The sequence below is a fragment of the Agelaius phoeniceus genome, chromosome 21, assembly GCF_051311805.1.
Source record: "Agelaius phoeniceus isolate bAgePho1 chromosome 21, bAgePho1.hap1, whole genome shotgun sequence".
Taxonomy (NCBI): Eukaryota; Metazoa; Chordata; class Aves; order Passeriformes; family Icteridae; genus Agelaius; species Agelaius phoeniceus.
Genome location: NC_135285.1, coordinates 3702054 through 3725229, shown reverse-complemented (window position 1 = coordinate 3725229; position 23176 = coordinate 3702054). Strand labels below are relative to the sequence as shown.

At 45.7% G+C, this 23176-nt stretch overlaps 1 protein-coding gene across 1 annotated transcript in view; it reads right to left on the bottom strand.

The window, feature by feature from the left end:
* The window catches only part of PAPPA (pappalysin 1), a 178720-nt gene that overhangs the window by 27535 nt on the left and 128009 nt on the right, over positions 1-23176 (bottom strand). The window contains exons 14-18 of the mRNA XM_054646502.2: positions 14361-14532; positions 7728-7911; positions 4838-5048; positions 4086-4257; positions 535-682 (exon numbers count right to left, since the gene is read on the bottom strand). Of these exons, the coding sequence (XP_054502477.2) occupies positions 535-682; positions 4086-4257; positions 4838-5048; positions 7728-7911; positions 14361-14532 (887 nt within the window). The remainder of the gene's footprint in view (positions 1-534; positions 683-4085; positions 4258-4837; positions 5049-7727; positions 7912-14360; positions 14533-23176) is intronic.

The following is a 23176-nucleotide window of genomic DNA, read 5'->3' as shown; positions in this document are numbered from 1 at the left end:
CAGGGAACAGGTATCCCAGAAAGAAGGAGGAAAACAGACCCTAAAACCAGCTCCTACACAATTGTCATACCAAAGGGAATGCTCAGCTGGTCTCATAATGTTTCTGGGGAGACCTGAATTATCCTAGTGCTGCATTCTCCTGTCAACTCTCTGTCTTTCAGCTTCTGGAGTGCAGGTTTGTGCATGTGGCTGGAGGAGTGGGGCATTACAAAACTGTAAGACCAAAAGCAGGTACAACCCCTCCCTGGCACAGTCTGGCATGCTGCTGCCCCTGAAAACCAGCTGGCCAAGAAGGGACACCATGAAACTGGAAGCCCTGCAAGGAGCCTGCAGTCAGAGCATGTTACATGATGCCTGGCCTCTCAGAGCTTCACATTTCCTAAAAGCATTTCCCTGAAAAGCCTCCCATAGCAGGCTCTCACTCGGGCAAACAGGTTACTTGAAGGACTCCTTCCTCCCTCCCTGCCATCCCCATCCTCTCCCTGGTCTCTTGCTGCCTGCTCCCACCTGGGGGCAGGTGTGGGGGTCACCCACCTATGCCGTAGCCACCGGCGCACTGCAGCTTCAGGTGGCTGTTGAGCTGGGTGGGCAGAGCACACTGCCCCTGCATCTCCCTGCACAGGTGGAAGGACCCGCTCCAGGTGCCATCCTTACGGCAGTGGATCACGTTGCTCCCACGGCCCTGGGAACGAGGGAAGGAGATAATGAGGATTGACACAAAACATAGCAAGGAGAGGCTGAGAGGTGAGGAGCGAGCGGAGATGTGGTGTTTGGAGCAAAGTTCTGTTGGAGCTGGAAAAGCCCCTGGTTGGGACTGCCAGTCCTAGGAGGGGCAAGGAGTTTTCTTCCAAAAAATAAAGAAAAGGAAACCTACAGTGTTGACACAAATACAAACACACAGAAACACACACATCTCTTCTCTTCTGTACAATTCTTCTGTACAATTCTGTACAAGGTCTTTACAAGCCCCTTGCAAGGTCTACACCTTAGAACAGCCCCACTCCTGCTGCAATAAAAGTGCCTTCACCCCGTTTGCCTTCCTCCTTGTTACAGAGAGGTTGGTGTCGAATGCAGACATCTTTTTTCCTCTTCTCATTTTCAAACCAGTTACATCATCTCTCTTGAAAAAGAAAGAATCCCCAATGGCCATCTGAAGGAGGAAGGGAGAGTGGGACATGAACTTAGCAGGGCAGAACGTGCTCTTTAGAGCTTGGCTGCCTTGAGTGACAGCAGGCGAAGGGGCTGAGACAGACACACACAGAGGCAGGTGGGAAGGACGAAAAGATCCTCTGGTGTGGGAATGGGCAAGGAATAGAATATGACATTTCTCTTACAGAAGAGATTCTTCGTATGATACTGAAAAATGAATACCAAAGTCCGAGGGGAAATATCATGCCCTTTAAAGACAACAAAGGAGTGCACAGGCAATCTTTTGTCAGATCTATCCACACGGCGTTGGGGATTTCTGTGCAAACAAGCTGTTCTGTGGGATCTGCAGGCCCAGCTGCCATGGGGCAATGTGGGACATTCAACAGGAGGATGTCTGGAGTGGTTGGGCTCCAAAACTCCTGTGGGGGCCTTACTGGGTGGGAGAATCATGCAGGATCCCTGCTTCTCCTCACCCATTTTTTGTGCCAGACACGTTGCCTGCAATCTACTCACCCTGTTCTTGGACACTGTGCTGGATGTCTTTGGGGATTCTTTAATTTGCTGTCCATGCTGGGATCCCTGAAGGACTGCTGAACTTTTTGGAGGAGCTCTGCCCCACAACTCACAGCCATTGCTGCACAGGGACCTGCACAAGCCCCTGGTACTGGAATGGAAGAGGGCTCAGCCTTCAGTGGTAGTCTTGTCCTTAATATACTTATGTTTCCCTTTTTTTTGCTCAGCTTTGTTAATGAACACAGTGTTTAGTGAGATGCAAAGTGGTATTAGCAGCAGACTACGGTGTGGGACCTGCTTCCCCTTCTCTAGACATCTGGCCATCGCCAGAAGTAATAAGGAAATCATATGAAAGGAATAATGGAGCAGATGGACTCAGGGTGAGATCCTGCTTGGTGATTCTCACCTAAGGGCCAGTTTGGCAGAGATTGATTAATTTAGATCTGACTGTTTATATGATTTGTGTACAATATTCAGAAATGGAAAACCCTTGCTCTGGTGCCAGGGGAGGTACCTGCTTAAATGACCATTACATTCCTGGTGATTAAGAGATGCTGTATGTGCAGCCAAGTAATGGTCTTCCAGCATGGTGACAAAGTCAGGGATAAATTGCTAAATTATAATTGAGCACAATTTGCTGTTTTAGCAAGTGTGGTGCACTTCCCTTGCAATTTCCGTGCCAGGGTTCAAATGTGATTCTCAAAGATGAGCCATGAAACCTGATTTATGTTCCTGGAGCTGGCTGTGCTTGAGGGTACTCTTGTATAGTTTCAGCAACATACTCAGAGATCCCAGGATATCCATTGCTATAGTAACATCCTGTCCATCATTCCCTGACCTGCAAAATCTCTTGTGAAAACCCCTGCTGGGTTTCTTGCTTGGATGCAACGTGTATTATCACCTTATATAGCTGAGAGAGACTTAGTGGGGTTTAATCCTTAAATAATTAACACCTCTCAAGTGGTTCTGGTTTGTGCCAGGAGCTCTTGCTCTTCTTCTGTAGCCTATTTTCTGAGATATCTGAAAATACTTTTCACTGTAAATACCTTTCTCAAGATTTTATCTGCTCCTTTGCCCAAGGTGCTTTCGCAGCTGAGCAGTCACTCCTCTCCCTCCCAGTGAATAGACAGAGTTGTATCTCTCCCTTTCCAGAGCTTACTTCATTACTGCTATAACCCTGACTCCACTGCTTGCTCCTCTTCATGTTCACCTCGTTTAAAAGCAAACACAAGCCCGTTCCACCAGCTGTCATTGCCCTGGATGTCCCAGTTTCCCCACACTGGCAGTGCTGGAACACAGCACAGACCATGCTGCCCCTCTGAGCAAGCGGTGGATGCACAAAGACACAGCTGCTGTGTCCCAGAGCTCCCACCTCCTCTGCACCCATGCCTGCAAGTTCTCATTTCACACTGCTCAAAACCTCACTCCAAGTCTTAAACAAAGAAAACTTTCCCAGGTGCCCTGATGTGAAACGCTGGGGCTCTGCCTGTTGCCACCATGCAGAAGGCAGGCCAGAGGACAAGGAACAGGGGCTTTTAACATTTGGAGCAGGTACCAGAGGTGTCTCTCACATAGCTGCTCCTAGAGCAGGGTTGGTACCTTTTTAAGCATTCTCAGATGCTGATCTGATGGTCTGATGATCTGAATTCTGATGATATGAAACAGCCCTTGTCAGAGCACACTCTGCTCCAAGCAGTGCCTGCAGTTGCTGCAGCTTCCACATCCCCACTTTCTCTTCCCAAGCAGAGGGAGCAGCAACGGCAGCACTTCTGGGAGAACTTACTTATCTCACAAACTATAATTACCTCTGGTGAGGAAAACTAGGCATTTCAAATAAGATAGTAGAGGCCAGACCTTCTCATATCAGTGAACACAGCTCCCAGGAAGCCAAAGGCAACACACTGATTTGTGCCAGATGGGGATCTGACCTCTGATGCCAAATGACACCTTCACAGCCAGAAAAACATGGAAGTTTAGAGAGAATTCACCTGAATAGTTGTAATCCCTATGGTGCTAAATTATCACACGACACACAGACATAAAATGGTAAGAACTGGAGAGAAAAGTGAGGTAAAACAGAATGAATACATGGGATAAGTGTAGATAACTCACATTCTACTTACTTTGATTTGTTGCTCCTGATTTTCTAGCCAGAAAAAGCCACTGTGACAGATTTTTCTGCCATTTACTGTCTAGAAACAGTAAGTCAGCCACTTCTAAACCTCTACAGGTAATAGTTAATACTGCTACTCCTGTCACAAAAATAATATTTTCAGGCTCTCCCTCAACTTTAAATATGATTTTCCCTTCTGCATTTCCCTGGTTTTGGAAGAGCTCAATGTCCCTCGGCCTCTCCAAGACAGGGAAGATATGAAAAAGCCAGACTTGTGTGGGCTGGGGTGGTTTGGGTAAGGCAGACTCACCGACTGGCTGTCATCATCCTCGCACTTGATTCGGCACTCGCTGTTGAACTGGAAGCCGTTGGAGCACTGGTAGAGCCCGTGGAACTTGGAAGGTGGAGGGTCACAGGTGACAGGCACGCAGGCGCCTGGCAGCCACGTGCCATCTTGCGTGCACTGGATCTTAAAGGCTCGCCTTTTTGTGCAGAAAAAAGCAACACTTAGTGAGTGGCTGAGTCAGCTGGGAGCCTCTAAAGCCCCCGAGCTCTGCTAGCAGGTTGCAGGAGATGGGTGTGCTCGAGCTTTTAACACTCGGGGAACAAGTTGTGAATCTGCGTCATGAGGTCTCTGAGCAAAAATAACAATTATTTGGAAAACCAACCTAAACTCCTCTTTTGGCCTTGGACACATCTCCCAAGAACTCAGTTTCCCAGGCTTGTGGGCTGTGGTTGGTTTGAAGTGGGTTTGTGCAGAGTCAGAAGTATATGACAGCACTAACCCTTTTCTGCAGGGTTTCAAAGGGGACTCCCCAGGCTGCATATCAAAGGGGTATTTCTAAGGTAAAGTCTGTTTTTTGAGCACTGGTCAGGATTTTTAAAGAAGCCTAAGTGAGCTGGGTGCCTAAACTGGCCCTGCACAGCTATCTGCATGAAGGAATTGCTCCATGCTATTCCCTATGGCACACGGAGTCTGCGACAAACAACCCCTTCCCAAAATCATTGTAACTCATGGCTTTCTGAACCAGGCTGATGGCATAGCTTTAGTCTTTCACGTACTTTCTTGATTTTCTGGAGGATCCAGGGACATGGTAACCTGGTTTGCATTTGTACTTGCAGAACGAGCCCACTTTGTGCTTGTCTTCTCGGCAACGCGAGGTCTGGAGATCCGCGTTGGGGACGATGGAGGGTGCTCGACACATCAGCTCACACAGGGCCTCAGGAAAGGACCACAGCCCATCCTCCATGCAGGTCAAGTTGCTGTTGTTTCCTGAGAAGAACAGAGAGCAAAGTTAACGATGTTCAGCAGGACTATTTTCTTTTGAAATGTTGTTACACCCATAAGATATCAAAAGCCCCCTCAGCCGATTTGACGAATTCAGCTGCATTGAACATTCATATGTCCTGTGTGTTCTCTCGCTCTAGATGATGTCATTAAATCATTTAGGACTCTGCTTTCAGGTGACAGGCAGGCAGTGCTTATTTCAGGAAATGCTATAGCATAGGGGAAGCCACACGGGCTTTGTCATCTTTTGTATTTCTCTTCCTTATTTTGTTCCTCTCTGAAAGGAAGCTTGCTTCATACACCAACCCCCTCCTCTCCAAAGCCATGGCTTTAACAGAGGGTTTGGTGCCATCACATTCTTCATTCTGCTTCTGTGTTATATCTTTTCCCTGAATCTGTCCCTTTTATTTCAATTTGGAACCTTTTGGAGCAGCATCTGTTAGTATTAGAGTCACTACTCCAACACAATGAGGAGCCATTCTCAGCTGGGGACTCTCAGTCCTTGGGGACTACTGTGATAAATATGATTCATAATACTCATTAGAGACTCATTTTCCTCAGGAAGCTTTCTTGGCCAACACCTCAAAGGTAAAAGGTACAATAGATCTATTTGCCTCTGCTATGACCTACTTGACTTCAGAAGGTTAAGCTAAAAGTAGCCCAGTCTCAGTGTATTTTACATTCTTTGTTATTTTATACCATATGTTGAAAAGGAATAAGCTTTTCCTAAGAAACAAAGCACAGCTATGAGCCACTAACCCTTCAAAAATCCCTAATATTCCATTGAAATCCCTGAGCATTGCTGCAGGAACTCTTCTCAACCCACAAGGCATATTTTCAACAGTGAGCCAACTTCGGAGTTATCCGAAATAATACTGACAAACTGCTAACCCCGGAGCAATGCCATCTCTCTGCAAGGGGAGGAAGAGAGCCGGGGCATGAGGCTGGAATTCAAAGAAGAAGAAAACAAAAGGCTCTGGAGGGCTCAGGAAGGTATGTGGAGGAGCCCTCCTGCCCTGGCCTCAAAGATAAGAGAAGCCACATTAAATCAGCCCCGGATTTCTCTCTCCCCTCCCCAACTGCAGATGATTGCAGAGGTATTTTGTGCAGAAGGGAGCTCTTTTCTGGAGCACCAGCATGTTCCTCTGCTCTGACTCATGCAGCAGTTCCCAGCCCAGCCACGGTGATATCATACTTGCCACTGCAAAGCGATAAGCTGTGACATTACCAACAGTGGCTGTCATGACGTCAGTGATTGAATTAGGCATGAGTCATTCCAATGCTGTTCTCCAGAAGCTTAGTGACAACATTTATTAGTCATCAGTGATGGCTCCACACCAAACGGAGCCTTTACCTCACAGCTCAGTGTTCCTGGACAAAAGTGAAGTGATGTTACACACCAGAGCTGCAGCCCCTGATCTGGGGTTGGTTGTCATCCCTCCAGCTAACCCCTGCCTGAGTCATCAGCTCTTGTTGGTCATGATGACTATAATTATTTTCACCGCCCGCTCAAAAATATTTAAAGCACTTAAAATGAAATAACACCTTTTGTTGAAGATAGCCTTGTGAGTGTATAAATGTATAAACAGAAAAAGGGAGGTTTTTGCTAAAAAGTAGTCCTAATTTTCTCTTAACCATCCTTTGAGTAGTCATAGTTTTGACTGTGAATTTTCTCATAACTATCCTTTGAGTAGTCATAACTTTGACTATGTGTTGGCTGGTTTTGGTTATCTCCCATCAGAATTAAAAATAATTAAGTAATTTGCTTATATATGAAGAAATCAACATAGCCTTTCCCTGAAATGAAGAATACTTCCCATGCCTTCCTTTTTGGGGTTTGCGATGAATCCAACAGAGTAGGAGATATCATGAGTACAAAAAAATTTTATACAGTGTTTGTACCTGAGTTGACAACAGCAGTTAAGTTTATTTACAAGATGGACAAGTTCCTTCAAATTAACAATTTTCTTGTTTCCTGAGGACCAGGTCAAAAAGGGAAATGTGCCAGTGAGCAGAAGAGTTGATGGTGATGAGAAGAGGATGGGGATGTTAGCAGAAAAGTAGCAGGGAAGAAGATCGAGGAGGAGAGGACAGAGAGTGGCAAGCTGTATAATTTCTAGGGGAAAAAAATAAAAGAAAAAAAAGAAAATGTAATGAGTGCCAAACAAGAAGAGGACAAGAAGGTCAGAGTAGAGCAAAATGAGTGTGGAAAAGGAGAAGGGTGATGTTGAATTAGAAAAAACACTGATGGGGGTCTGTATCATTCGGACATGGGGCTTTTCAGTCTTCTCTTGGCTTTCCAAATACATGGAGGGGGCATAGAAGGGAGACAGACAGTGGAAATTGACAAAGCATGGGAAAGAAGACGAGAGAGTTCAATCTGATTTATCCCCATGACTTTTCCATGTTTTGGTTGTATGGAAGCAATATTCCCTGTCATTACTGCCTGGCCAGCCACAATCAAGGAAAGGTCAAAGCAAGGTAATAGAAAGATGCAAAGGAACTTAACTTCTAATATAAATAAACCTTCCATAGAGTCCCATAATTCTTCCTACTTAAAATATCATGAATAACTCTAAACCAACAGCAAGAGTTACATGTACTCTTGGGAGCAGTCTGTGTTAGCTGTGTCTCTCAGGTCACTGCACAGACACCCCCCAATACCTTTCAGAAGAGCAGGAGGCCGGCAAGTGAAGGAGCATTTCTTGCCAAAGGTGGTCCCCTCGCTGCAGTTGAAGGTGGCTGGGTAGACATGGTACTGGTCTGGGACACCACAGTCCACGGGCTCACATGTCACCTGCTTGTTCCACTTCCCATCCATGCACGTCATGGTGACGCTGGACTCGGTCTGGAAAAAGACACACAGCTACAGCCACCACAGGCAGCAAGGGAGACACCAAAACCATTTCAAGTCTAACAGCCATAATTTTGGCTCACAGGTTAAGTACAGCCATGTCTGGTCCCTACCATCATCATTTAGACAGCAGCTACCAAACCCACCAAGGCTCATAAGGAACAGTGTCAGAGAAAGGATTTTCTGCCACCTCTGGAGTGAGACACCAAAGCACTTCCATAGAAAGAGTGCAGCTCTACAAATAATCCAAACTCTTGTCTGGCCTCCTGAGACAAGGAGGGAACCTGCTGCTCTGCCCTGCCACCAGAAAGGAGCACAAGCCTGAGCTGTTAGGAGCTGACAGCTGTCCCCCATCCCTGTCACCTCTGCGGTGACAAAGCCATTCCAAGAGGATCCCCCTGTGCTTCTGAGTAGTCAAACTTGTTTTTGGGTTTGATGTAAAAGCCAAGCTGACATGAAGCCATTTGGGACTCTCATCCAGGCTCTCCCGAGAGGTGTCAGTCACCCTTGGATGGGGATCTCGGGGGAAGTGCCTGGGGCCACATCAGCATTGTGTGCAGACACTGACAGCTGCTGCTGTGGCTTCTCTGGCAGAGGGCCCCAAGGCTCCACACAGAACCAGGGCCCTGCTGTCCTGACACCATGGACATGAATGCCTGAGGGACAGAACTCTTCCAGGAGGAATTTACCATGAGTGTCCAGAGTGTCCTGGCCATAACTGGCACTTGAGAGGTTGTACACAGAGTCAGGGCCTGTGCTCTGACTTCCTCAAAGTCACTCTACAGTCACAGCTACACAGAAATTAAACTTCTGTGGATCTGAGGAATAATCCAAACTGCACAGCACGCTGGAATCCTGGAGTGCTAGGAGGCAAAGAAGAAAAATAGGGGGGGAGTAAAGAAGCCACACATCTAAAGCTAAGATGAATTTACTGAGTGACTGAAGGACAAACAGATGTTGGCAGAGAGAACTGAGTAAACAACATATCCACTTTCTAATTAAAAATGGAAAAATATTAAAAGCTAGAAGAATCTAACTCTTCCCTTCACACCAGAATAAAGAGAGGGACAGAGGTTAAGAAATGTGAGAAACCCAAACATGAGAAGGGGAAGATGCTGGCGAGGAATCTGACCAAGCCATACAGCAGCACTCCTCTGCCTCCAGGGAATATTTTATTCAGGGCTGGTATGCTCACAGGAGATTTGCACCGCCGGCCATTGATCTGGGTTTATAAAAGGAAAGGGAATTTTTCTAGCACACATCAAAGGGACCTGGATTCCCTTTTTGCAAAAACACCCTAATGGTTTCAACAGAAGTTCAGACCTGTCTCCCTTTGATATATGGTTGCATTCAGAATGGAAAAAGCAGTCCCTGAGCTGGGAAACTGGACACTTCCCAAGTGGGCACAAAACCCCTTTTCTAGACCGTGGAGTTTATTTAAACAGGGAGCACTGCTGATGGAAAAAAATGTCTTTTCTACAAACTCAGAGTAGCACATTCTGGGATACTCAGAGCCATCAGGTGAAGTGATACTGTGTGTTCACATTCCCAATAATTTCACTCCCCAGTGCCTGTTAATTCTGCCTTTGTTGTTTATCAGAATATCTGTACCATTAAAAAGTGTATATAAACTGTAGGCAGTTGATGTCCTGAAGATTCCAGGGTGTTGTAGTGTGATGGCCACAGGAGAAGGGATAATACAGCATATTCCCATGTCTTGCAAACCACCAGCATTCCAGGATGAGCTGCTCCAGCATCCACCAAAGCCATCCATCCATTTCCCATTAACAGATGCCATTATCAAATAACACAGCAGCAACGTGGCTGCTGGAACTTAAAACATAAACCCAAGCTATTGATGTCAATAAACTCAAGCTAATGATGTCAGGGGCTATCCAAATGTTATGGAAAAGACATGGGTCTTGCATAGTTTCATGTTGGATACTGGATCCATGATGAGCAGAGGGAAGCTGTATCAATGATAAGAGATTCAGCTCCAGGAATTAAGTTATTGGTGTTGCTGTTATCTAGTTTAGGAATAAATGAGTGTTCCTACTAGAACTGCTGAAACAAAGTGTGGTGCATGAGGAAGTTTCTCTAATGAAGGGTTGCACATCAGATGTACATCTGCAGAGCACCAAAGAAACAGAAACGAGAATATAATACAAACATTTAAACAGAAGCAATATCTGTGCATGACAGTCACACCTTACAAAAGGATTGTTTTGCCCAAGCTACCACTTGTGAGAGTGTTTCAGCTGCAGCCCATGGCCTTTATTAGCAGAGAGCAGCAGGACACCAGAGCCTGCTGGAAGTGCACAGGCCTGGGATCCCCTCTGTTTGGGAGGGATCCCTCTCCAGAGCCACACTCTCACTGTCCTTTGTCTGTGTCCCTGTTCTAGACCCTGATATCAAAATGTTATTAATTAGAGTCTCCACATTTTCATCTCTGGGTTTTTGCCCATGGTACTTTCCCCACAAAGCCCCTAGCCTAATCTGTAAGAGTCCTCTCAGACCCCTATGGATTTTCCTCTTCCTGGCACACTGGAAAGGCCATTCCCCAGCAGAGAAGCTGTGCCCTTGGAGGTAAGACCCTGGCCACTCAGCTTTTCCCAGTAATTTGTTCCATGTTTGGTATGATGGAAGCTGAGGTTTTCAAGGTCAGACATAATAATGGCACATTTTAGAGCATGTCTATCATGTCATCACTTGAAGCACATGTAATTCTGCAGCAGAACACAGCAGAGAGCATTCCCTGCAATGGACACAAAGACCAGTGGCTCTGATTGGAAGCACAGAGGACAAACCCACCACAGAAATTATTGCTGATGGAACACACCTTGACTTTCCCCTCTTTCAGCATCACACCTGAGGGTGGGATCCCTGCAGCACCCAGGGACAGCACCCCTGGCTGCTGAGCAGGGTCCTGTCTGTCCCTCCCCAGCTCCATGCCACACCCAGAAGGTATTTCTGATAGACTCAGCCTTGGATCTGGTGCTGGGTCCTAGTGGCAGCATCTGCCTGTGCCTGTGCAGCTCTCCCACCCAGAGCAGAGCAGGCACGTGCCTGTTTCGCCTGTCTGATCTGACAAGGTCACCCAGCTCACAGCAGCCCACACCAAGCACTTGGCTTTCTCAGCTGGTTTATTAGCTGTCACTTTGGGCACTTTGTGCTGCTTTGACTGGCATCACAGCAACTGCTTCCCTTCATGTCCTGCCTTCCAAAAGAGCAAGGAGGGAGGGTGGGCAAGGAGGAGAGAGGGGGGAGAGAAAAGGGGCCTCCAAAGATACAGTGAAGAGGATGCAAACTTAAACAAATCTGGTGCCAGAAAGATTTGTTTCTCGGGACTTTTAACAGCCTGGGAGAATTCATGTCTCCTTCCTGCTGCCCAAGATCCTAGCCAGCCCCTTCTTCAAGCGATGCTTCACGTGTGAAGTTTCCTCTCCTTAAAAATGAACAGCTGTGCCCTCCCCTCTAAGTATTCTTCCACTTCTGCCCACTACTGTGCCTCTAATTGAACCCACATGAGCCGTGCTTTCTTTTCCTGGCATGATTGATGATGCCTTTGCACAACATTAGGGAGCTGCTGGGTTTTAAATAACACCTCTTGACCAGAGCAGCAGTGGTGGTAGCTTCAAGGAGAGATGACAACAAGTCACTGAATGAGCAGGGCTTTCAGTGAAGGACAAGGGGGAGGGAAGCAGTGAAAGACAAAGGGGGGAAAGAGGAAGAAGACAAGAAAGAGCGATGGAGTTGTCAAGGGGGGAGGTGGGAAGAAATCAGGGAGGGAGAATGAAAACATCCCCAAGATCTTCTTTGTGAGAAAGATACATGAAGGATTTTGCTCCATCACTATGCAAACCCCTTTGTTGTTGTTGTTGAAGTCCCTAAATGAGGATGAGAGAGAGCCCAAGAGTCTGTAAACAGCTCAGCTGTCTTTTTCTTTTCAAGCAGCAAAGGGTTTCTGCTGCATAGAGTGCTGATGAGTTTTAGGGTTTGGTGATTTTACAGGGTTTTAACAGAATTTGGGATGGGAGTTTCTCAGAGAGGGAATGAATGAATGTTTTGCACTAAAACTGATTAAAATGGTGGCTTAGAAGACACAGAGTCTAGAAAGTGCAGAAACTGTTAAGAAGATTTTTCAAAGACCCTTTAGATGTAAAAGATTGATTTGAAATGTGACTTGTGCCCCTACATCACCGAGGTGCTTTTGAAAATGTCACTTTTTGTCGCTCTCTTTGCCCTTTTTTTCTGTCTTTCAATGAAATAGGGAAGACAAACATGGTTCAGATGCCAAATGAAGGTGTTTCCACTGGTCTGTGGATCACCTTCACCAGATTGCAGTGGTCATGGGCCACTGATGGTCAGTTTGCTCTTTGAGACATTGCACCTCAGCCCAGCCTCCTTCCTACCCATGAGTGTGAAACATCAACGTGTGCAAAGCTGCTTCCTTCCTCCTCTTGCTCAGGCAGCCCCACACACGGACAGTTAAATGAGAAAAAGTGTATCTCTAAACCCTCCAATTAGTCAAACAAGTGAAATAACCAATTAAGTGACAAAAATGAAGCAAGGAACAGCTTCATGCAAGCCATGACAGAAAGTCCCTCTGGCCACGGACAACCATGTGCCCTTTCTCACCCCCGAATGTTTGTGACTGGAAGAGGAATTGAAGCTGGGAAGTGAATATGGAAGAAGTAAAATGCCTTTTGATATGAGAAATCCAGACCATGGATCCTGGACTTTCTCAGATAATTCATTTCTTGCCTACACGTTCCACAAGTTCTGGTTAGAAGCACCTGACACAAAGAAATAAGATGATAGAGAAAGAAACTGTCTGTTCCTTTCCAGAGGATCTCTGAAGCACACTAAGAAAACTTTAAAAGCACGTGTTTAATGTGCTTAGCTGGTCATGGGTATCTTTAAGATGCTCCACCCCTTCCCTGATTTGAACAGTGAATGCACAGCACTGAGGAAAACAAAGCCACTGGCCTCAGGGGGTTTTATTAGTGGAAAAGACAACGAAGTGCAATAGCAGAGCAGGGTGAGAGGAAGCATGTTGTAATAGGCAGTGAATCACATTAGTGAGGGGTGCTAAAATCCTCTGCTCCTGTCATATGAGTCTGATCAAGGCTCTGAAACCAAACTTCTCCCAGCAAAACCATGCCCAGCTGGCTGAGCCTCCCCAAAAGGTAATGCTTGCATTTAAATAACACAGGGCTGGTGAAGCATGCTCAGGCTGTTTTGTTTGGTTTGTGATCCTTCATGTACAGATCCCTTCCAACAATTTCCTGGTTCAGCCACTCAGGCTCGTTTTGAGAACTGGTTTTCTGTTCTGTAAAAATGCTCAGCTGGAGCTGGGGTTCTGGTGCTGATGCCAATTAGGATGGAAGAGGCCCCAGCTCGTGGGGTCCTGTATTTGTTTTGTAATTGAGTTGAAAGGGTTGACTCATTCCCCTCCACTCTGTCTCCCCCCTCTGTGAGCTTATGAAGAACACAGTATTTCACAAGTACAGACAGGCTGCTGAGTGTGGCTGCCCCAGCCCCTGGCCCAGATGTGAGGCTGCCCCAGATGTGAGTGCTGCCCCCACCACCAGGGAGAGAAGGTGCTGATGGGGGAAACCACCCCCATGTCTCACTCAGAGGATGTGGCAGTGGTAGAGATGGGAGCACAAAGTGGGGTGTCAGCCCTACATCCCCCTGTCCCCAGCATCCTGCTCCCAGGGCCATGCTGCACGTGCACCTCATCCACCTCCCCCAGCACAAAGCACTTGCATTTTTTCTTCTTATATTTAAACAAATTGCTAGTTTTCCTCAATACCCCCCTCACTGCATGAAGATGTGCTGCTTTTGTAGGACTGGATTATTAATGCCTGGATTAGAGAGGATGGGGAGCATTTCCTGCCCCACTGGGGGAGGTTTTTGGTGATTTGTCTGGAAGCAAAAAGGTTTGGGCGCTTCTTCTGTGCCCTCCAGGCTGTACATGTCAGGGTGTGGCTGGGAGCAGATGGACTGAAACGCTGCAAAGGAGTTAATATGTTGTTAGCCTCAATCCAGGGACTCAAAATTAGGTATTTTACCCAGAAATTGGTTGTGCAAAAACACAAGCACCCTATTCCCAAAACACCAACCCCTCTACTCCCTCTACTCAACCAAACCAAACGGTTTGGCTGAGTAGAGCCAGTGAGCTCAAACAAGGACTGAACACAAACCTTTTGATTTGAAAATTTCTAAATTCAGGGAACATCTGAGCTTTGCTCATTGCCAGTAACTCTTCCTACAGAGTCAAAGGGCTCCTGTTCTCACGACAAGCATTCGGACAAGACCTTATCCCAAGGCTGGGCTGAGATTTTAGCATCTACCCTGAGTTATCCCTCAATTTCTCCGCAGCTGTTTGCTCATCCTGGCCTTGTGCATCACAAAGAAGCCACCGTGGCAGGACCAACCTGGCTCTTGACGAGATCATCGTCCCTGTGGGTGTGCAGGATGTAGCCAGCCCTGCAGCTGACGTTGCACTGGGCGCCGCTGTCCCAGCCGCTGCCGCCGGTGCAGTTCAGCAGCGCGTTCTCGATCTCCAGCCGCTGGCAGTCGGTGGCTTCACAGGAGTGGTGGACACAGCTGGGAGGGAGACAAGGAGCGGTGGTGCTGTTATTTGATTATTTCAACCCATTCCACAAGAGCAGTGACTGACTCTCAGGTCAGAGAGTTCTGAGCCCAGCTCAAGAAAGGGCTGCACAGCCTCTTGGTGCATGTCCTGAAGGACAGAGGCAGTGGGCACAGTGGTGACAAAGACAGCAAATTAAAGGGTTTGTAGCAAAAGGGAAGAGTCTACCAATTCTGCAGAAGTACCTTCTGTTCTGCAATATTCAACTGCACTATGACCTCCCTACTCCTGTATGAATGTCCATTTCTCCATCCATCCATCCATCCATCCATCCATCCATCCATCCATCCATCCATCCATCCATCCCTCCTGTGAAAACACTCCCTCCAAGAGCAGTCCTCATGCCCCATCCAATTTTAAATCTGCTCAATCCATGAGTGCTGATATTGGCAGTGATAAGTGGGCACATGTGAGGGGGGGTTTCTGTGATAGACACTCTTATCTTTGAGAAGCTCGATTGAAATCATCACATTCATTTTATTCCACTTCACGAGGAACACCAAACATCAATTGTGTAGCTGTGTTGATAAGCTCTTATCAAGCTCAGCAGCATGCTGTCATTTCAGATCTCTCCAGTTGCTCTCCTGCCATCCATAAAATCTTTCCCCCATGGAAACTGTCCGTTCTCCCTCTGGAAAACTATTGTAACATTTAGCACAACTTGCTAAAAAGAGATTTTTGTTTAATTTTTATATACACAGAGATGTCTGATTGACACAAAATCTTTCCCCATCTCTGATGACCTGAGTCATTATAGCACATCTTCAAATGTGAGTATGGGGTAGTCCCTCAACAAAACAGCAATGAAAATGTTGAGGATCATAAAGCATGAGGGAAGATTTAGCCTAGAGAGATGGAAGAAATATTTTTACAATGAGGCTGGTAAAACACTGACACAGGTTGCCCAGAGATGCTCCATGGCAAAAATTCATGGCCAGGTTGGACAGGGCTCTGAGCAATCAGATCTAAAGACATCTCTGTTTACTGCAGATGACCTTTAAAGTTCCCTTCAACACAAACCATTCCATTATTCTATGTGCAAAGCGTTTCTGGAATAGAGATGAAATTTCTGGGATAAGGACCCCTACAAGTCCTTTCTCTGATATTTCTCTGATGAAATTAATAATTAATTTAATTTTAATATAGTTAAATTAGTTCTGGGGAGGGAAAATGTTAACTTATTTCACCATCTGGTTGTTTAGGGAAGAACCTGAAAGAGAAAATTATAGAAAGAAGGGAAAGCAATGTATCAATATATATGTTTTGAAACAGATGACAAGCAGTTATTTCTGTCTACTAGAAAAAAGGGTTAACAGCCACTAAAGCCCTGCTCAGCTTAGTAAGCCCTGACTTATCATGTACGTGGTGTTTTGCTGTGTTCAAAGCACCGTGCAGACATTATCTAATTAATTTTTGTGACACCCCTGCGAGACACCTGGGCTGGTATTGTTATCTCCATGTTACTGATAGAGAAGCACATCTGCACATGTCTCTACTGAGCTCTAGATCAGATTAAATGACAGTATTTATGTACCTGTACAACTCATTTCTCTGTCCTCCACTAGTGCTATATGGGAAGTGCCCACTGCTTGTAATTTAAGGTTGCTTGTTCAGTGTTGGCCCTTCCCTGGAGTGTGATGAGCCATAAACAATTTCCACATTCAGAAATATTTTATTTCCTCGTGGTGCACAAAGCACTGCTGCTGACAGAGTTGAGGAAGGAGAATTCCACCTCTGTGTTGGCCAACTCCATACCCTTGCATGCAACAAACCCCTGGCTATCAGCACAGCTGTGATGCTCATCACCTCTGCAGGATGGATGATCCTGTGCCAGAGCTGACCTATCCAGGGTGATCCTGCTGTCAGGAGGATCCTCACCCACTAACCAAGGACTTCACACATTTTCCAGTCACTGCATCTCACAGCCTGAGGTACAGATTTAAACTGCCATGGATTTCAGTCTGTAAGGATTGACAGGGCTGTGGATGGAGCAGAGCAGAACAAGTGAGCAGCACATCCTTGTGCCCAGGTGCCATCACCTGAGAAACAAGGTGAGGAGAACAGCCAGGTGCTATTGCTTTCCAAATGCTCAAGATGAATGATGCAGAGGTGTGAACCACAGGCTTTACACACTCCTTACACACCATGAGCCTCACACCCTGCAGGTCCCCAAGCAGAGCAGGACCTTACCAACCTCTTCCTAACCCTACCAACCTCATGTCCTGCTGTTTGAGTAAGTCCTCAGCTGACATCAGTGATAGCATCTGATGCTGGGTGTTGAGTGAGACTGCAAATGATGCTTTGTGGAACCCTCCATGTTACACATCCCAGTTAAAATGGCCCTTGAGAGCCAACTCTCACTTTGCTCCCCTCCATTTCTCAGATGGTGAGGCAGCAGCACGAGTGTCTCCTGTGCCAGGGCTGCAGTGCTGAGGAAGTTGACTCACTGGGGGAAAAAAAAAGAGCACTACTGCCAAGCCACTCTCAGAAGCACATACTGCAAACCTCGACTGCCCGTTGCAAAACTGCCTTAGAATCTGAAAGCCTTCTTCAAAGTTGGAAAAATAATAAAAAAAAAAAAGCAGGCTTATTTAATCTAATACTTATGTGAATTAGTGGAGCACTGAATTCAGACTTGAATGGCTTCAGAGGGAAGGATGAGCCCAAGAAAACCCTTGTAATTTGCACAGAGGGAAATCTGAAGCAACGTCACCGCAGCCAGTGGCATCGCTTTTCATTTCCATCAATGTAAAGGAGAAAAATAATCTGGTTTCTGGAGTTCAGATCAGGACACCAGATGAGCAAGCCTGGGCTTAGAAGTCCTACAGAACTGAAACACCACAGACAAAAGCATTAAGAAACACTTATTGTGATGTTCTTCTTTCTGTTTACAAGTCCCCTTGTGGTCTTCTGAAATGGCCAGGGAACATTTTTAGCCACCCCCTCCAGGCTCCAGATTATGCCTTGGTTAGCAGATCATCTGGGCAGCTCTCTCTGTCTGTAACTCTATATGAATGACTTCAGTGACAAACAATACAACCATTCACTTTTTGTAAGAAAACAACCACTGCCACCAAATGTTTCTAATTTAAATATTTCTGGTTCTCTAGCTACTGGTTCCAATTTGGTATCAGCTACTGTCAGCCATAAATCCCAATGAATTTTGAAGTCATGATCCTGAGTTGAGCTCTGCAAATGCAGAATTAGGAAGGAGAAATTAATATCTCCAAGTAGGAAGTTTAGACAAAGAACCCATCACATCCATTTGTGGATTACAGAAGCTCTTGCATGGGTACTGCCATTTAGCAGTGGTCAATCATCACATGTTCCAGAAAATGTGCATTCCTCAGGAAAGAAACAATATAATGGCATCTGAGAATAAAATTGCTTCAGCTTTAACTCATGTTGACTCCTGGTATAGGACAGTTTATCCCATTTTCTTCCAGTCAAAATCATGTGACTTCATCAAAACTGCCAATTTCAAATCATCCCTGGTCTATCCTAGCTCCCAAAAATCCTTACCAAAGCACAAAGTAGTCTGGAGCAAAGCTACACAAAGGACCCAAGGACCATGCTGAGGATTTACTTGCACAAGTGTTGGTGCTTGGGACATTCCCTGACAAGTGTTTATTTTACCAGGTCCCCTTCAGGATTCATGTGGTCCTCTTCTTGCCCTGGCAGTGTACAATTTCCTAAAACATCTTCACATTGAGGTGAATGCAAGGAGCAGAGGATTTCTTGCACACATTCCATTGCATGTTCAAAACAGATCAAGGAAGGCTATTTCAATGATGCAAAAAGCCCTGGACTGAGTTAGCTTCCACATGTAGGCTGAAGTTCTGAGCCAGTTCTTACTTGATTCAAATCCATTCTGCCCATCCCAAATCTAAACGAGCTCAGTCATTAGGCTCTAAATCTGTATTTCTCTGTGCCAATATTGGCCCCAGTTCAGCAAGGCACTTAAATATGTGCTTAACTTCAAAAGCACAGTTAAGTCCCACTGATAGATTTGACTACAGGGGGATGTAAGCAAATAGCTTAGGGCTTTGCTAAATTGGAGCTTTAGTGACACAATCCTCGAAACATTTGTATTTTAACATGTTTATAGAAAATTATAACAATTAAGTGGGGCTTCCTTCCTCACATAAAAACAATCCAGGACTTCCTCTCTTGAAAAGCTTGCAGCAGCCAAACTTTCTTTTCCTAACCCCGAGGTCAAGCACTTTTCCAAGAACTCATCCTATCATGGTGCCTTAATTATTTGTTTCCCTCGTGATGGTTCTGACATGTATCTAAGCTCAGGTGAGCCTAAAAGCTCCTGGTGGGCACATTTTAGGAGAAGGGCTACAACATTATCTCTTGGACAGAGCAAATAACTCCCCTTTCCACATTTTGGACCAGCCTGGCCTGCAGATCTGAAGTGCAATTTGGTTTTGTCCTATGCCACCATCCACACAGCTCCAACACATGTAGACTTCTGAGGGCTTTTCTAACATATTTATCCTTACAATGGGTTTGTGTTCTCCTCTCTAGAGGTTACTCTAAAGGCAAGAGCAGCTTCTTTCTCTCTACATATATGCAGAAGCTGCTAGCCATATTTCTTGTTACAGAAATTAAAAAAAAAAAAAAGAAAATTGAAAAGGTGACAATGACTTTGTCTTCTTCAGTCTTCAGCTAAATCACATTGTCTTCTTGTATTAGCACAAAATCTTTAATATCTGCCCAAATCCATGGGGCTGGATGGGGACTGGTGAACCTGTGCTGACTGGAAGAAGGATCAAGCTGTTTCTTAAGAAGGTGTTTGCCTTCAAACCTGATCCATGAGAGCAACAACAGGAGTGGAGTCACCCATGGTCCCTTCAGTGATATCTCCTCGGTACTGCTGGGTTTGACTTTGACAGCAATCCCAGCAAGCCCCTTTTTCAGACTGAAAGGGTCAAAATGAAGCTAAACCAAGGGGTTCACAGAAAACCCTTATTCCAGCCTAAGGTAAGCCCAAGAGAAAGGAGAGGCACGAGCCAGCACGTCCCCCCTCACTGTCTCCATCACTGGCAGGGCAAATTCCCCTTGGGTTGGGCTCTGCCTCCAGCCTGCCTGCATCCCGTGGTGTGAGCTGCTCCTGCCAGGGGGGTCCATATTGAACTGATAAAGCTCTCAAAGCCCCATCACCCTGCCAGCTTGGAAGTGGGACCGTGTCCCTGGGCGTCAGCAGCCCCACAGGTCTCCCTGCCAGAGTCTGTCCAGGCAAACAAAGAAAATGCATTGCCTTCCACTTTAATAAAAGCCAAATGATGCCGTTTGCCAATTACCAAAACGGGGCGAAGGTTAAAAACCCATTGAATTATAACACATGTCACGGACCAAAGCTTCTATGATTAACAGTTCTGTGAGAAATTCATTAATTTCACCCAAAGCAAGCTGACAGAGATTGTGCTTAATGACAGAATGCAGGGCAGGGGAAAGGCGGCCGAACCGGGAAAGAGAAAGCTGCATTAATTCACAACAAAAAGAGACGAGGAAACCCTTTTTTCCCCCTTATGAAAAGGGGAAAAAAAAAATAAAAATAACCAGAGTTGTAAGGAGCGGTTGCATTTGTTCTGCTGCTGAAGATTTATCTTCATCATTTCTTGTTGGGGAAGCTGACAGCAGGCAAGAACAAGACAAAGAGAAGAGCTGGAGCGGGCTACAAATCCCTGGGGCTTGTTTGGGGCAGCAAAGGGTGCAGCTCCAAGGGAACCTCTCCACGGGGGCCAGAGCAGGTGATGGTGTGGTGGCCAGGGTTGGATCTTGGTCTACAGTGTCAAACACCCAAAAGGGAGGTGATGGTGTGGTGGCCAGGGTTGGATCTTGGTCTACAGTGTCAAACACCCAGATATGCACACTTTCAGAGGGAGGAAAAGCCAAAATCTCCCCTGCTGAAGTAATTTTGAAGCCATAGCAGTGAGGTTGTGCCAAGGCTTAACCAGGGAAAGCAAAGGAAAATCTTTTTGCTACACGCATTAGAAAGCACAAGGTGGTGGCAATGTGAGGAAGAAAACTGGAGAGCTGTGGGCAGCCAGGGAGGACCTGTGTGCAGTATGAACACAGAGGTAATGGTGGATTAGAAAGATGGAAACTCCAGAAATGCACAGTTCTGACAGCATTCCCCCAGTTCTGGATTGGGTGAATTGGGCTTTCCTGCCTGCAGTTTGTAGGAGGGGTGGTGGAAGGCACAGCTCTGGTGACCATGGCAGGGAAGTGCCACCAAGGAAAAGCAGCACTTCCCACAAACTGCTTTTGTCAGGGATGGGTGACCCACAGCTGATGTTTCCTACCCAGTGACAAAGACAAAAACCTGATTTTTGAGGAGCCACTGCCAAAGGCAGCCACAGCACATCAGGCCTTCTTGCTGCTCGAGTGACCGCAGGGTGGGAAATTACACCTCTGCTTCTGCACACCCAATTTCACCGTCCACTGCATGAGGCTACACAGGAAATAGTAAAAGTACAATAATTCCAGCTATAAAGCACAAGAGAAGAACTAACCAGGCCATTATATCTGCTCTAAGGATGCAATGTGGAAATAAAGAGTGTCATTTTTACAGCACGTCTCCAGCAGTGAGGTAAACTTCTGCTGAAAACAAAAAAAGAGTCTGGAGTCACTGGCAGCAGAAAAAACAACAACTGGAAGAATTAAACTGGAAAGGACAGAGTAGGAATTTTCAAACTATAAATGTCTGCAGGAGGATGGAATGGATTTTCAAAACAACTAATGATGACTGAGGACAAGTACCTATAAAGTTCAATTGGACTTTTAGATTTAAGCCCATTTTTCTCTAAAATATTAACTATAATACATATTTTAAGAAAGAAGACTAAGTGAATGTTTTACTTTCAGTCATAAAGTTGCTGCTAACCCATGGGAGGGATCCATTTACCCTCAAAATAAAAACTGTGTTAATTTTTAAGGGACAATATATTTCTTTTCCCTCGCAATTTTAAAATCTGCACCTTTGCCTAGAAATATCTGTATCTGGCTATAAATCCTCTCCAAGCAAAATAATTCTCCTTGAAAGAGAGAAATAATTCCTCTTATAGAGAGAAGCCAAAAAGCAGGCAAAAATACCTATGTTGACCTAAGGAAAATGAAAGGGGGAAAATTGATGATCACACATAGAAAGGCAAGTTCCTTTAAAAATTCAATAAATACCTTAAAAATCATATTAGGCAAATGCAACCAGTGGGGAAAGGGAGAAGGGAAAGATGGGCAGTGTGGAACTGGCACCTCAAGGGAATCTGATGGGCAGACTGTGAGCAGGGGGGGCAGAAAACCCATGTCCAGCCTCTGAGCTGGTTAAGAAATAATTTTTAAAATCTAACTTTCTCTGTTCTTCCTGGATTGGGTAAAATAACCAAAGAAAAAGACAGCAGTGACAGTTAAGGTGTCACTTATTTCCTGGCTGCACTGCTTAAAGCACAACTTTTTCTACACCTTGGGTACCTGAACTGCTTGGAGATTTTTGTACAGAAGAAAACAGATTTGGCAAGCCCAAATGGTCCCAGCACAAGGGAAATATTTTGAAATAATTCCACTAATTTCAATTGCCTTTGGACCAGGGCTTTGCTTGGGAGAGTTTCTGGTTCCCTGTCAGACATGGGAAGCGCTATGATCAATCCAGTGCTGGAACCTGCAAGACCTAAAGCATTACTTTGAAAGAGTGAGGCTCAGATGGGAGAGCAGGGGGCTGGGAGGGTTCAGTGCATCCCCAAAACAAAATGAGGCCAAAAAATCAAGAAGAAACATAAGAGGCAAAAGGCAGGTGATTCTTCCTCAAGGGATTTCTAAAGGTTGGGCTGCTGGGCTGCAGAGGCTCACTGAAGCTTTGCCTAAGGGGGACGCATTTTTTATTAAGGAAATAACTTTCTAAACACAGAGCACTCCTAGTTCAATAAGTGAACAAATGGTTCAATTCCTACTGAAAACTTGAGAGGGCAGTGGAATGTGGCCCTGTGTCTCAGTCCCCCTGAGCTCCCTGTTGCTTCTCACCATCTCCTTCCAGTGGGGCTTTCTTGCCCTTTTTCTGTCCTGCTTCAGCGCTGGGATTTGGCCACACTTTCACCACCAGACTTCTCATCTGAAACTTGATCCTGCTGTCTTTGGGCCTCTGAATTTATACAACCTATTGCACACAACGATCAGACGCTTTGAATCTAGGTCAGAACACACTGACTGGATTGATTTAGCTATAGATACACTCCTTTTTTTTAATTTTATTTTCCCTTCCCTCTCCCCCTTCTCACTCTCCTGCCTTTCCTGGAATAAAAGCAGGTCTTAAAAACAAGCCAGAGCATTATCAAAAAACCTGACAGCTTGCTTAGGAGGCTGAGCAGAGGTTTGCTGGGATATGCAACTTGTTTTACTATTGCTGCTGCTATGGTATGACAACTGCTCACAACTTTGAATTCACAAAGGAAGAGAAAAAAAAAATTCTTTCAGGGGTTTTGCTAAATTCTCTCCTCTTCTTTTCAGTGCCTCGCTGAAAGGATCCATGAAGCTGCTGCACCAGAGGCCATGAAAGGTCACAATCTCTGTGGGATGCTGTAAAGCAGAGACTGAGAG